Source organism: Equus caballus, chromosome 15 (genome assembly GCF_041296265.1).
Source record: "Equus caballus isolate H_3958 breed thoroughbred chromosome 15, TB-T2T, whole genome shotgun sequence".
In the NCBI taxonomy this organism is placed as follows: domain Eukaryota; kingdom Metazoa; phylum Chordata; class Mammalia; order Perissodactyla; family Equidae; genus Equus; species Equus caballus.
This window is the reverse complement of record NC_091698.1, coordinates 16,270,566-16,285,435: the sequence shown is the minus strand read 5'-3', so window position 1 is coordinate 16,285,435 and position 14,870 is coordinate 16,270,566. Positions and strand designations below refer to the sequence as shown.

Below are 14,870 nucleotides of genomic sequence, written 5' to 3'. Positions count from 1 at the left end.
AGGGCGTTGCTCAGTCATGTGACTCGTCAATTTGAAAACATTGCTTTACAAGGCAGGGACAGGTTAATGTCGTGACACCCATGGTCAGCCCTGTCAGCTCAGCAGCGAACTCTAACCTCCGGGATGCTCACCATCCTGGCTCCCAAGCTCTTGGCAACTGCAGGTGTAGTGAGAGAATTTGCCAATAACAATGCCAGTTCATTAACTTTATCTCTAAACATGTGCCAAACAATTGCAGTTACTATGAACACTCCCAATCTGAGTTTTTCTGTTTTTATTCCCATTTTACTTGATACTCACACTGTATTCACATGGAGTGCCTTTGAAGGCCTGGCATTTCAAGGAGCTCAATTTCCATTTTGCTCCCCTGATTCTTACTTTTCCTGATTATAGAATCAGAGACTAAGCTCTCACTTGCAGGATAGAAATTGAGGGCTAGGGAGGGAGAAGAAAATGGCCCAAGTTGGCACAACTCGAACCAGGTCCCTGGACTCCATGCCCAGGCTCTCCCTGTACTGCAGGGCTCCCCTTTCCCTGACTGGCTCAGGAGGCTGGAGTGAAACCCCCACCCCATGAGGCTCACCCACAAGACTTGGATACTCTGCAAATCTACAATTATACATGGCTGACCTCTTAGGAAGTCATCACTTTCCTTTCTAAGCAGAGTTGACCACCCATTTCTCTTTGAAGCAAAAATAGCCTAACACATAACTTAATGACTTGTGTCCTTGGGCAGCAATAGCTGCTCGAAAGGGGTCAAATCTGACTAAGAATGAGAGTTGAAGGCAATTGATGTGCAATACAAAACCATTGTATTCCCAGGCCTAGGACTCATGCAGTAAGTGTCATTGGCTACCACACAGGTCTGCTTGATTGGACAAATGCACAACTTGCATATCAGTAACACAAGCAGGCGATAGAGTGAGCTCTTGAATTAGTGACTAGAGGGCTGTAGGAACATGGAAAACCTCAAGAACAGGCAAAGTTATCCTAATGAAGCCACTTAGGATATTAACAGACTTGTACTGAACCTGAAACAATACATGGAGTGGGGTATCTGTATTTTCTGGCCTTTGTACCAAACTTTTGAGCTCCTTTCTTCACGAGCATTCCCTCCTTCATTGCTCTAGTGGGAAGGCATCTCCCTCTCTCAGAATTTTCATTACATTTTCTAACGTCTCCTCATTCAGATTGCTTGATGCCTTCTAGCAAAGTGGTTTGCACACGTCTTCTCTCTCTCACTGGGTTGTAAACTCCTTAAAGACAGGGACCAGATTCTTCACCTCTGTAATCTCCACATGTTTGGTTCATTTGAGAACCCAACAATGTCCCCTGACAGAGTTCTTGGTAGGCTGACTGGCTGGCTGAGTAAACATTCATTCTGCCTGGTGAGGTACCAGTGGGTAGCTAGGAGTAGCCCAGCTCTAATCTCTTACCTTTGGTTAGTTTGGAAGACAGGCCTCATTCCTCTTGTTCCTTGGAATAGCCTAAGACATTCCAAGCCTTAGGTGACATAGGAGAAAAAGCCTTGATTCTTGGCAGTCTGTTGGCACTGCTCACAGCTCCAGAGCCCTCATTAGATCCTTGGTGCACCCCAGGGAGGACAGTCCACAGGCTGTCCTCAGGGTGTAATGGGTGGCTGGGAGGCAGGTGGCACGACCCCAGCCCACTCCAGTATGTCTGCACACAAGGACTCCACGGCATCCAGCCGCTCTATTTGCACCAGTTTTGTGAGCAGCTCTGGGATGCTGTAGCCTGCGGTGCTGATGCGGTCAAAGAGTTGCATGCCATCTGTCATGCCCCCAATCTCATCCCTCTTCAGTCCAAAGCTCTCGGCGAGATGGCGCCACGTTTTCACAACAGCCTTCTCAGAGTTGTACGTGGAGCTGAGCATTCGGCTTGTCTTTTCGAGACAATCAAATGGCAGCTCTGTGGGGCTGAGACCTGCAGAGACAGTCAGATGTCACAAACGGCAGTCAACAGAAAACACCATTAAAAATTATTTTTTAAATCTTTAAAAAAAATTTGTAAAAAAAAAAAAAACCACAGATGTGGAACACCACACAAAATAAATGCATAGCTTAAGGTGAACAACACTGGACTTTGCCACCACATTAGGAGGCTTTTTATGAGCCCTAATCCCAATAATAGCCCCTTTTCTACTAGGAAAAATAACCACCATGCTGACTGTTATCGTAATCCCCTCAAGACCATTTTAAGCAACCACCAAAGCCTTTGATATTGGCTACGCTTAGTTTGGTAACCATGCCTTAAATGGAGCTGGGCTGAGGAGGGGGTTAAATGGATGGTATCATTTCCCTTTATGATGACAGTAGTCACCTTTATGAAGGATGCTCTCAAAGACAGCCCAAAGTTGGTGTTATCTGGACCAAGTTACTGCCACCTCTGTGGTCTAATGGTTCTCAGTCTTTGCTATACATTAGACTCACCTACAAGCATTTTTTAAAAAATTGATGTATTTTCACTTCTGGAAGATGGAGTTGACATGCTTTTCCCTATTCCTCCTCATAAGTACACTGAAAACCTCTGGACACCATGTATAAAGCAAACATACAGGGCTCTGGAAAGTGGAGAGAAAAGACAGACTGCCAGGAACCTCAGGCCTGGCACAGTGACACAGTGTGAGCTCCTTTGGTTTTCTTTTACTTCATTATCCCAGACACGGAGCTGAAGATTTTAGCAATCCAGAAATACCAACAATAACAAACAAAAATAGCCCCAACAAAAGCCTGCTCGCTCTAGCTAAAGCAGAAAGAAAAGAGAAGCTTAGCAAGAGGAAAACACTTAGACAATAACCGCTTTATTACAGCCAAATACCACAGAAAAAACTATGGCCCCGACCCTACCAAGGTCAGCAAAGCTGAATGGGGGGCCTGGATGTCCATCCTCAGTAGGCTGTAACACGGTATCAGGGTGGAGTCACGGAAGGCCAAGCAGGGAGCCTGGACTCTCTCATCACTGGCCAGTAGCAAGCCTCCCCACCACGTGATGTCAGTGGAGACCACTGGGAGAAAGATTCTCCCACCCTGAAGCAGCAATAAAAAGAAGGTCCTGCTCAGGTGTCAATGGAAGCTAAGTGATAACTTGGACATCTGCCTCCACCCGGCAGCAACAAGGCAGCACCTCCTTCCCCTGCCACAGAGGTATTGGAGGAAGCTGGCTGCAACAAAAAGTTTAAATAAGACCCAGAGTCTCAAAACACGACATAAAACAGTCCAGTTTCAATAGAAACTCATCATACCAAGAACCAGGAAGATTTCAAGTGAATAAAAAAAGACAATCAATCAATAGATGTTAACACTGAGATGAAGAGATGTTAGAATTATCTGACAAAGATTTTAAAGAAACCATGATAAAAACACTTTAACAAGTAACTACAGACATGCTTGAAACAAACGAAAAAATAGAAAGCCTTTGCAAAAGATAGAAAATATAAAGAGGAACCAAATGAAAATGTTAGAACTGAAAAATACAATAATCAAGATAAAAAGCTCAGTAGATATGCTCAATGGCAGAATAAAGACAGAGGAAAGAATTAGTGAGCTGGATAATAGAACAGAAATTACCCAATCTGAACAGAGATAAAATAAATTGAAAAACACAGAGCCCCAGGGACCTGTGGGGCTATAATAAAAGATCTCACATTTGTGTCATGGAGTCCTAGAAGGAGAGGAGAAAGAGAATGGGGCTGAAGAAAGAAATAATAGCTGAAAAATTCCCAAACCTGGCAAGAGACATAAGTCTACAGATTTAAGAAGCTGAGAAAACTCCAAACAGGATAAACATAAATTCATATCAAGACACATCATAAATAAACTTCTGAAAACTGAAGACAAAGAAATCTTGAACACAATTGGAGAAAACCAACACCTTACCTATAGGGGAAAAGTAATCAGAATGACAGTGCATTTCTTATCAGAAAACTGAAGGCCAGAGGGAAGTGGCATAGTATGTTCACATACTCAAAGGAAAAAACTGTCAACCCAGTACCCCATACCCAGTGAAAATATCCTTCAAGAAGGAGGGGAAACGTAGACATTCTCAGGATGAAGAAAAACTAAGAGAATGTGTCACCAGCAGACCTACTCTAAAAGAATGACTAAAGGAAATCTCTAAACAGAGAGGAATGACAAAAGAATGAAACCAAGCAAGATTTTGGGAAAATACAATAGGTTTTCTTTTCCTTTTAAGGTTTCTGAATTATGTTTGCCAATTGATGCAACTGATGTAGTTCTAAATATAGATCAAGGAAATATTTAAGACAAATATTTAAGACAACATATAGGGAAAATACTAAGATAATATTTAAGACAACTATAAACAGAAAGAACATAAAGGGAGATAAATTTTTTATACTTTACTCAAACTAGTAAAATGATTACACCAGTAGACTGTGATAAGTTATGTATACATAACACCTAAAGAAACGACTAAAATAGCTGTGGGAAAAGATGCACTCAAAATACATCAAATACATCACTAAAAAAAATCAAAATGGATTTCTTGGGTTTTTTTTTAAGATTTTATTTTTCTATTTTTTCTCCCAAAGCCCCCTGGGACATAGCTGTGTATTTTTAGTTGTGGGTCCTTCTAGTTGTGGCATGTGGGATGCCACCTCAGCATGGCTTGCCAAGTGGTGCCATGTCTGCACCCAGGATTCAAACTGGTGAAAACCTGGGCCTCCGAAGGAGAGCACGGGAACTTAACCACTCGGCCATGGGGCTGGCATCAAAATGGATTTCTAAAATATGTTCAAAGGACCCAAAGGAAAGCAGGAAAAAGAAAAGAGAGAAATGGGACTTTTGAGCGAGTGACATCAGCAACATGGCAGTGTGAGCTCACGCAGGACTCTCTCCCCTCCAAATTACAACCAAAAAGAGCAACTGCTTTCCAACCAAAAAAAAATCCTAATAACAGAAATTGTCAGAGATCCACAGCAGCCAAATGACGGAGGGTGGAGAAGCTGGAGCCACCCTTGGAGGAGTTGGAACAGGGTAAGAGAGAACTTCGCTCCCTCCCCTAGAGACTGGGATCGCTGCTGCTGGTAAGGGAAGGAGCAAGGGAGGGGCCACGCATCCATGGGATCATCCAGGACTCCCACCGCCCATGCAGCAGAAACCCTCTAACAGGGGAAAACTTTCGCATGGGGGGACCCCATCAAGCCAGGGCCCCAGGAGACCAGAGAGCGAGATCTGATCAGAATCCAGGTTGGCACGCAAGAGAAAGTGCCCCTCCTCCCCCCACCCACACTGTGTGCCACCATCGCAGCTGAAGGTGGAGGGCTCAGAACACACGGTTCTCAACCCCCATCTAGTGGTGACAGGGTGTAACTGCAACTGAATAATAGCATCATGTGCAAAAACCGCTCCTCTACCATCCAGCAATTTATAAAAGCTCCAGTGCACAGAGAAAACAATAAAAACACAGAAGTATGTCCTGAGGACTTGGAACTAGGTAAACTAAGTGAAAATGAGTTCAGAGTAGCTATCATCAAAAAACTCAATGAGGTAAAGGGAAATATGGAGAAACAAGTCAAAGAGTTCTGGAGTCACTTCACAAAAGAGATTGAAACTATAAAGAAGAACCAATCAGAAATTCTAGAGATGAAAAATACAATGGATCAGATAAAACAGAATATGGATTCCCTGAATGCACGTGTAGACACCATAGAGGAGCAAGTTAGCATAATCGAAGATAGACAGGCTGAATGGCTCCCGACAGAGGAAGAAAGAGAACTAAGAATTACAAAAACTGAAGAAAATCTCCGAGAAATAGCAGATTCAATGAGAAAATGCAACTTAAGAATAATCGGAATTCCTGAGGGCGTGGAAAAGGAAAATGGAGCAGAAAGTGTGCTCAACGAAATAATAGAAGAGAACTTCCCAAATCTAGGGATTGACGGAGAAATGTGTGTGGAAGAAGCTTTCAGATCTCCTAGATTTGTCAATGTAAAAAGACCTACTGCAAGGCATATAGTAGTACAAATGGCAAAAATGAATGACAAAGAAGGAATACTCAGGGCAGCAAGGCAGAAGAAAATAACCTACAAAGGAACCCCAATCAGACTCTCAGTGGATTTCTCTACAGAAACCATACAAGCTAGGAGAGATTGGAGTGACATATTCAAAACTTTAAAGGATAAAAGTCTTCAGCCAAGAATACTCTATCCAGCAAAAATATCCTTCAGATAGGAGGGAGAACTTAAATCTTTTCCAGACAAACACAAGCTAAGGGACTTCATAGTCACAAGACCTCCACTACACGAAATCCTCAAGAAGTCTCTCATACCTGAAAAAAGAAAAAAAAGGGAGAAAGGGGTCACAAAACACAGAGTAGGGAGACAGATAGAATTGGAATAGGATAGAAAATATTCAACTATAGCATTAGGATAAAGGGAAATAAGTCACCAAAGCAAAGACAATCTTATCAATCTAACCACAAACTCACAACACAAGTTGGAATAAGACATGAAAATAATAATTTAGGAGGGGAGGAGGAAAGGGAATGAAATAGTCTAGGCTAAGTAAGTAAGAGACCACCAGACAATGGACTATATTATACACGAGATTCTGAATACAAACTTGAGGGTAGCCAGTAAACTAAAAAACAGAACAGAGACACAAAACATAAATAAGGAAAAATCTAAGAAACCCAGCATGAGAAATTGAAGAAGTCAATGGGTAGGCTAAAAGACAAAGGACGAGAAACAAAGGAAACACAGGAAAACTGGAAAACGAGCAACAGAATGACAGCATTAAGCCCTCATGCATCAAGACTCACCCTTAATGTAAATGGACTGAACTCTCCAATAAAAAGACACAGAGTGGCAACATGGATTAAAGAACAAGATCCAACAATTTGTTGCCTCCAGGAAACACACCTCGGCTCCCAGGACAAACACAGGCTCAGAGTGAAGGGGTGGAAGACAATACTCCAAGCTAATAGCAAACAAAAGAAAGCAGTGTCGCAATACTTAGACAAAACAGACTTCAAGATAAGGCAGGTAAAGAGAGACATAGAGGGCCAATATATAATGATCAAAGGGACACTTCATCAAGAAGAAATAACGCTTATAAATGTCTATGCACCCAACATAGGAGCACCAAAGTTCATAAAGCAACTATTACCAAAACTAAAAGAAGATATCAAAAATAACACAATAATAGTAGGGGACCTCAACACCCCACTCACATCAATGGACAGATCATCCAGACAGAAAATCAACAAAGAAACAGTGGAGCTAAACAAAAAGCTAAAACAGTTGGACTTAATAGACATATATAGAACACTCCATCCAAAAACAGCAGAATACACGTTCTTCTCAAGTGCGCATGGAACATTCTCAAGGATAGACCATATGCTGGGAAACAGGGCAAGCCTCTACAAATTAAAAAAAATTGAAATAATAGCAAGCATCTTCTCTGATCATAATGCTATAAAGTGAGAAACTAATTACAAGAAAAAAACTGAGAAAGGCACAAGGATGTGGAGACTAAACAATATGCTATTGAACAAGCAATGGATCATTGAAGAAATTAAAGAAGAAATCAAAAAATACCTGGAGACAAATGAAAATGATAGCATGCCATACCAACTCATATGGGATACAGCAAAAGCTGTATTAAGAGGAAGATTCATCACAATACAGGCACATCTTAACAAACAAGAAAAATCCCAAATAAGCAATCTTAAACTACACCTAACTGAACTAGAGAAAGAAGAACAAACAAAGCCAAAAGTCAGCAGAAGGAGAGAAATAATAAAAATCAGAGCAGAAATAAATGCTATTGAAACAAAAAAGGCAGTAGAAAGGATTGATGAAACAAAGAGCTGGTTCTTTGAGAAGATAAATAAAATTGACAAACCCCTAGCAAGACTTACAAAGAAAAAAAGGGAGAAAGCTCAAACAAACAAAATCAGAAATGAAAGAGGAGAAATAACAACAGACTCTGCAGAAATACAACGGATTATAAAAGAATACTAAGAAAAACTATATGCCAACAAAATGGATAACCTAGAGGAAATGGATAAATTCTTGGACTCCTACAATCTTCCAAAGCTTAGTCAAGAAGAAGCAGACAATTTGAACAGACCAATCACAAGGAAAGAGATTGAAACAGCCATCAAAACCATCCCAAAGGACAAAACCCCAGGACCAGATGGCTTTCCTGGGTAATTCTACAAAACTTTCAGAGAGGATTTAATACCTATCCTTTTCAAGCTATTCCAAAAAATTGGGGAGGATGGAACACTTCCTAACACATTCTATGAGGCCAACATCACGCTGATACCAAAGCCTGACAAGGATAGCACGGAAAAAAAGAGAACTACAGGCCAATATCACTGATGAACATAGATGCAAAAATTCTCAACAAAATTTTGGCAACCAGAATTCAGCAATTCATCAAAAGGATCATATATCATGATCAGGTGGGATTCATACCAGGGACACAGGGATGGTTCAACATCCACAAATCAATCAACATGATCCACCACATCAACAAAGTGAGGAATAAAAACCACATGATCATCTCAATAGATGCAGAGAAAGCATTTGACAAGATCCAACAGCGATTTATGATAAAAACTCTGAACAAAATGGGGATAGAAGGGAACCACCTCAACATAATAAAGGCCATATATGACAATCCCATAGCCAACATCATACTCAATGGGCAAAAACTGAGCACCATCCCCCTGAAAACAGGAACGAGACAAGGATGCCCTCTATCACCACTCTTATTTAACATAGTACTGGAGGTCCTGGCCAGAGCAATCAGGCAAGAAAAAGGAATAAAAGGAATCCAAATAGGGAGGGAAGAATTGAAACTATCGCTGTTTGCAGATGACATGATCTTATACACAGAAAACCCCAAAGACTCCATTGGAAAACTTTTAGAAGTAATCAACAACTACAGCAAAGTTGCAGGGTATAAAATCAATTTGCATAAATCAGTAGCATTTCTACACTCTAATAACGAACTAACAGAAAAAGAACACAATACCATTCACAATTGCTACAAAAAGAATAAAATACCTTGGGGTGAAATTAACTAAGGAAGTGAAAGACTTATACAATGAAAATTACAAGGCTTTTCTGAAAGAAATGGATGACAACATAAAGAGATGGAAAGACATTCCATGTACATGGATTGGAAGAATGAACATAGTTAAAATATCCATCCTACCTAAAGCAATCTACAGATTCAATGCCATCCCAATCAGAATCCCAATGACATTCTTTATACAAATAGAACAAAGAATCCTAAAATTCATTCGGCCAACAAAAGACCCTGAATTGCTAAAGCAATCCTGAGAAAAAGGAACACAGCTGGAGGCATCACAATCCCTGACTTCAAAACATACTACAAAGCTACAGTAATCAAAACAGCATGGTACTGGTACAAAAACAGGTGCACAGATCAATAGAACAGAATTGAAAGCCCAGAAATAAAACCACACATCTATGGACAGCTAATCTTTGACAAAGGAGCTGAGGGCATACAATGGAGAAAAGAAAGTCTTTTCAACAAATGGTGCTGGGAAAACTGGAAGGCCACATGTAAAAGAATGAAAATTGATCATTCTTTCTCACCATTCACCAAAGTAAACTCAAAATGGATCAAAGACCTAAAGCTGAGACCTGAAACCATAAGGCTTCTAGAAGAAAATGTAGGCAGTACACTCTTTGACATCAGTATTAAAAGGATCTTTTTGGACACCATGTCTTCTCAGAGAAGGGAAACAATAGAAAGAATAAACAAATGGGACTTCATCAGACTAAAGAGCTTCTTCAAGGCAAATGAAAACAGGATTGAAACAAAAAAACAACCCACTAACTGGGAAAAACTATTTGCAAATAATACATCTGACAGAAGCTTAATATCCATAATATATAAAGAACTCACACAACTCAACAGCAAAAAATCAAACAACCTGATTAAAAAATGGGCAGAAGACATGAAGAGACAGTTCTCCAAAGAAGATATATGGATGGCCAATAGGAACATGAAAAGATGCTCATCATCGCTGATCATCAGGGAACTGAAAATCAACACTACACTAAGATATCACCTTACACCCATTAGAATGACAAAAATAACTAAAACAAATAGTAACAAATGTTGGAGAGGTTGTGGAGAAAAAGGAACCCTCATACAATGCTGGTGGGAATGCAAACTGGTGCAGCCACTATGGGAAACAGATTGGAGATTCCTCAAAAAATTAAAAATAGAACTACCATATGACCCAGCTATCCCACTACTGGGTATCTATTCAAAGAGCTTGAAGTCAGCAATTCCAAAAGTCCCATGCACCCCAATGTTCATTGCAGCACTATTTACAATAGCCAAGATGTGGAAGCAACCTAAGTACCCATCAACACATGATTGGATAAAGAAGATGTGGGGTATATATACACAATGGAATATTACTGAGCCATAAAAAAGAACAAAATCGTCCCATTTGCAATAACATGGATGGACCTTGAGGGAATTCTGTTAAGTGAAATAAGCCAGATAGAGAAGGACAATCTCTGTAGGACTCCACTCATATGAGGAATTTAAACATGTGGACAAAGAGAACAGATTAGTGGCTACCAGGGGAAAGGTGGGGCGGAGGGTGGGCACAAAGGGTGAAGTGGTGCACCTGTAACACGACTGACAGACAATAATGTACAACTGAAATTTCACAAGATTGTAACCTATCATTAACTCAATTAAAAATAATAATAATTATAAAAAGAAAACAGAGAAATGAAAAAGAGAGACAACAAACAATAAGCAAAAAATAAAATAATCATAAACTCTATCAAATGAATAGCTTCATTATACGTAAATGGTATAAATACCAATTAAGAGACAGAGCTTGGCAGAGTGGATTTAGAAAAATGACCCAATTTTATGCTGGCTATAAGAAAGTCATGTGAAATTACAATGATATAGGCAGGTTGAAAGTAAAAGAATGGAAAAAGATATATCATGTAGAAGGAAATAAAATTAATAAAAGGAAAGCAGAAGTGGCCATCAACTCAGATAAAGTAGACTTCAGAACAAAGGAAACTGCCAGAGACAGAGAGGGACATTTATGTAATGATAAAAGGGTCAATCCACCAAGAAGAAGTAGCATTCCTAAGTATGTATGCAGCAAACAGCAGAGCTCCAAAATACATGACAGAAACAGAACTGAGGGAGAAACAAACCCCAGTTACAGTCTGAGGCCTCAACACCTCTCCCGCAGGAACCGGGAAAACAACCAGGAGGAAATTAGCACCACCACCAACCAACAGAATCCAACCAACGTCTGTACAACACCACACCCAACAGTAACAGAACTTTTAAGTGCAGGCCTTAAACCTCCACAGAAGAATTTAAAAGAATTGAAATTGTATAGAGTATATTTTCTTACCACAGTGAAATCAAGCTATAAATCAACAAGAGAAAGAGAAAAATCTTCTCATATTTGGAAACTAAACACACTTTATTTATTTATTTATTTTAGGGGGCAGGGATTGAATTTGGTTCATTACATTTATTTCCCCCTGGAGTTAATGCATTTAAAGACACGGTCTATTTTCAAATTGCTTCTAGAGACCTTTATTAATTTCCCACTAGTTCCCTTGATTTTCCTTTCTGTTTTGTGTGTGTGGGTGGAGGGAAGAAAGATGTGGGATTATCTCCTCCTTATGGGTGTTTCCGGAACCAAAGGCTGTTGGTGCTTCCCAGGCAGGGAGGAGTCACCGGCAGCCACTGGCCCTGGGAGTAACTCTACAGTGCTGGCCTCCCACTGCATTGTGGGAGCTCCACTACTCAGCAGGCCTCTGTCTTGCACCACTGGTGATGCCTTTGGTGTGGTATGAGGACTAAACAACACACTTCTAAATAATCCATGGGTCATAGAGGAAATCTCAAAGGAAATTTTAAAAATGAATGAAACAGGGGCTGGCCCCTTGGCCGAGTGGTTAAGTTCGCGTGCTCCGCTGCAGGCGACCCAGTGTTTTGTTGGTTCGAATCCTGGGCATGGACATGGCACTGCTCATCAAAACCACGCTGAGGCAGCATCCCACATGCCACAACTGGAAGGACCCACAATGAAGAATATACAACTATGTACCAGGGGGCTTTGGGGAGACAAAGGAAAAAGATAAAATCTTAAAAAAAAAAGTTTAAAAAAATGAATAAAACATATCAAAATTTATAGGACACAGCTGAAGTAATCCTGAGAGGGATATTTACATCATAAATACATTACAAAAGAAGAAAAGTCTCAAATCAATAATCTAAGCTCCCATCTCAAGCACCTAGAAAAAGCTTAGCAAAATAAACTCAAAGTAAACAGAAGGAAGGATATAGTAAAGAAAATAGCAGTAATCAATGAAATTGAAAAGAGAAAACCAATAAAGGTGAATGAGAAAAAAGTTCTTTGAAAAGATCAATAAAATGGACAAATTTCTAGTAATATTGACAGAGTAAAAACAAAGACAAATTATCACTATCAAGCAATGAAGAAGGGGATGGCACTGCAGACTCCGCAGACATCAAACAGATCATACGGGAACACGATGAGCAACTCTACATACACAAATCTGACAACTTAGATGAAACAGAACAATACCTCAAAAAAGCTCAAATTACCACAACTCACCCAATATGAACTAGATCATTTGAATAGCCTTATAACTATTAAAGAAATGGAATTCGTAGCTTTAAAAATTCCCAAAAAAGAAATCTCCAGGCCCACATAGTTTCACTGGAGAACTCTGCCAAACATTCAAAGAATTAATGTCAAGTCTACATAGTCTCTCCTGGAAAACAGAAAAGGAGCAAACACTCTCCAACTTATTCTGTGAAGCTAGTGTTAGCTTGATATCAAAACCAGATAAAGACAGTACAAAAAAAGAAAACTACAGACCAATATCCCTCATGAATACAGGTGCAAAATCCTTAACAAAATATTAGCAAAGAGAATTCAACAATATATAAAACGAATTATATACCATGACAAGTGGACTTTATTCCGGGATGCAAGGCTGGTTCAATATTTAAGAATTAATGTAATCTATTCACAAAACTAATGTAAATCATTTACAAAAAACCTAGACCTAACGTTATACTTAATGATGAAAAACTGAATGCTTTCCCTTCAAATCAGGAATAAGGCAAGGATTTCTATTCTCATCACTCTTATTCAACACAGTGCTGGGAGTTATAGACAGTGCAATAAGGCAAGACAAGGCATGAAAGAAATGAAACTGTTCCTATCAGCAGATGTGACTATCCAGGTGGAAAATCTCAAAGGATCCACAAGAAAACTCCCAGACCTTATAAGTGAGTTCAGCAAGGTCAGAGGATACAAGACAAATACAAAAATAAATTATATTTCTATATACTAGCAATCAATATAAAGACATTGAAATTCAAATAAAATATCATTTACAATCAATCAAAAAATAAATGAAATGAGGTATAAATCTAGCAAAATATGTATAAGATTTGTGTTCTGAAAATGACATAATGCTGATGAAAAAAATCCAAGGAAATCTAAATAAATGAAGAGACATACATTTTTCATGGATTAGAAAACTCAACATAGTAAAGATGTCAAATCTCCACAAACCTTGGTATACAATTCCTATCAAAATTCAATTGATGAAATTGCTATCAAAATCCCAGGAAGATATTTCATAGATATAGGGACAATCGTTCTAAAATTTATATGGAAAGGCAAAGGAACTAGAATAGCTAAAACAATTTTGAAAAAAAAGAGTAAAGTGGGCAATCAGTCTATCTGATTTCAAGACTTATTATATAGCTATGGGAGTCAAGACTATTTGGTACCTGCAGAGGGACAGACACATAGATCAATGCCACAGAACTGAGAACCCAGAAAACAGACCCACACAAACATGCTCAAGGTGATTTTTTAAAGCAATTCGGTGGAGGAAAGACATCCTTTTCAGCAAATGGTGCTGGAGCCATTGGACATCTACAGGCAAAAAACGAGCTTCGGCCTAGGTCTCGTGTCTTATATAAAAATTGACTCCAACTGATCGTGGGCTCGAATGTAAAACAAAAACTATAAAACTTAGAAAAAAGATCATAGGAGGAAATCTTTGGGATCTCGGGCTAGGCAAAGGGATCTTAGCCTTGATACTACAAACATAATTTATAAAAGGAAAACTTGATGTATTTGACTCAAAATTTAAAATTTTGCTCTTGAAAGACCCTATTAAGAGAATGAAAAGATGAGCTACAAAGTAAAGAAAATATTTGCAAACCACACATCCATCAAAGGACTACGATTTAGAACATATATTAAACAAACTCAAAACTCAACAGCAAAAAAATCATCTCACAGTTGGAAAATGTGTCCAATTGGAAAATGGGCAAAGGATTTGAAGACACAGTTCACCAAAGAGGACATACAGATGGCAAACAACCACATAGAAAGATGTGCAAACATTAGGGAGATGCGAATTAAAACAATGAGATATCAAAATACACCTCTCAGAATGACTAAAATAAAAAATAGTAACACCACCAAATGCAGGGGAGGATGTGGAGAAACTGAATCATTCATACTTGCTGATGGGAATACAAATGGTACAGCCATTCTGGAAAACAGTTCGGCAGTTTTTTAAAACACTAAACGTGCAACTACCATACGACCCAACAATTTCACTCCTGGGCACTTATCCCAGAGAAATGATGACTTATGTTCACACAAAAACCTATACATAAATATTTATAGCAGCTTTGTTCATGATGGCCCCAAACTGGAAGCAACCAAGATGTTCTTAAATGGATGACTGATTAAACAAATTGTGGTACATCCTTAACACGGACTACTAC

The 14,870-nt window shown here is 39.3% G+C and overlaps 1 protein-coding gene across 4 annotated transcripts in view; it reads right to left on the bottom strand.

The window, feature by feature from the left end:
* Positions 1-263: 263 nt before the first annotated feature.
* EDAR (ectodysplasin A receptor) overlaps positions 264-14,870 on the bottom strand; it is a 96,461-nt gene continuing 81,854 nt past the window's right edge. For all 4 annotated transcript variants that reach the window (XM_014730851.3, XM_014730852.3, XM_070234981.1 and 1 more), the window contains exon 12: positions 264-1,944. In XM_014730851.3, coding sequence (XP_014586337.1) covers positions 1,622-1,944 — 323 coding nt within the window. In that variant the 3' untranslated portion in view covers positions 264-1,621. The remainder of the gene's footprint in view (positions 1,945-14,870) is intronic.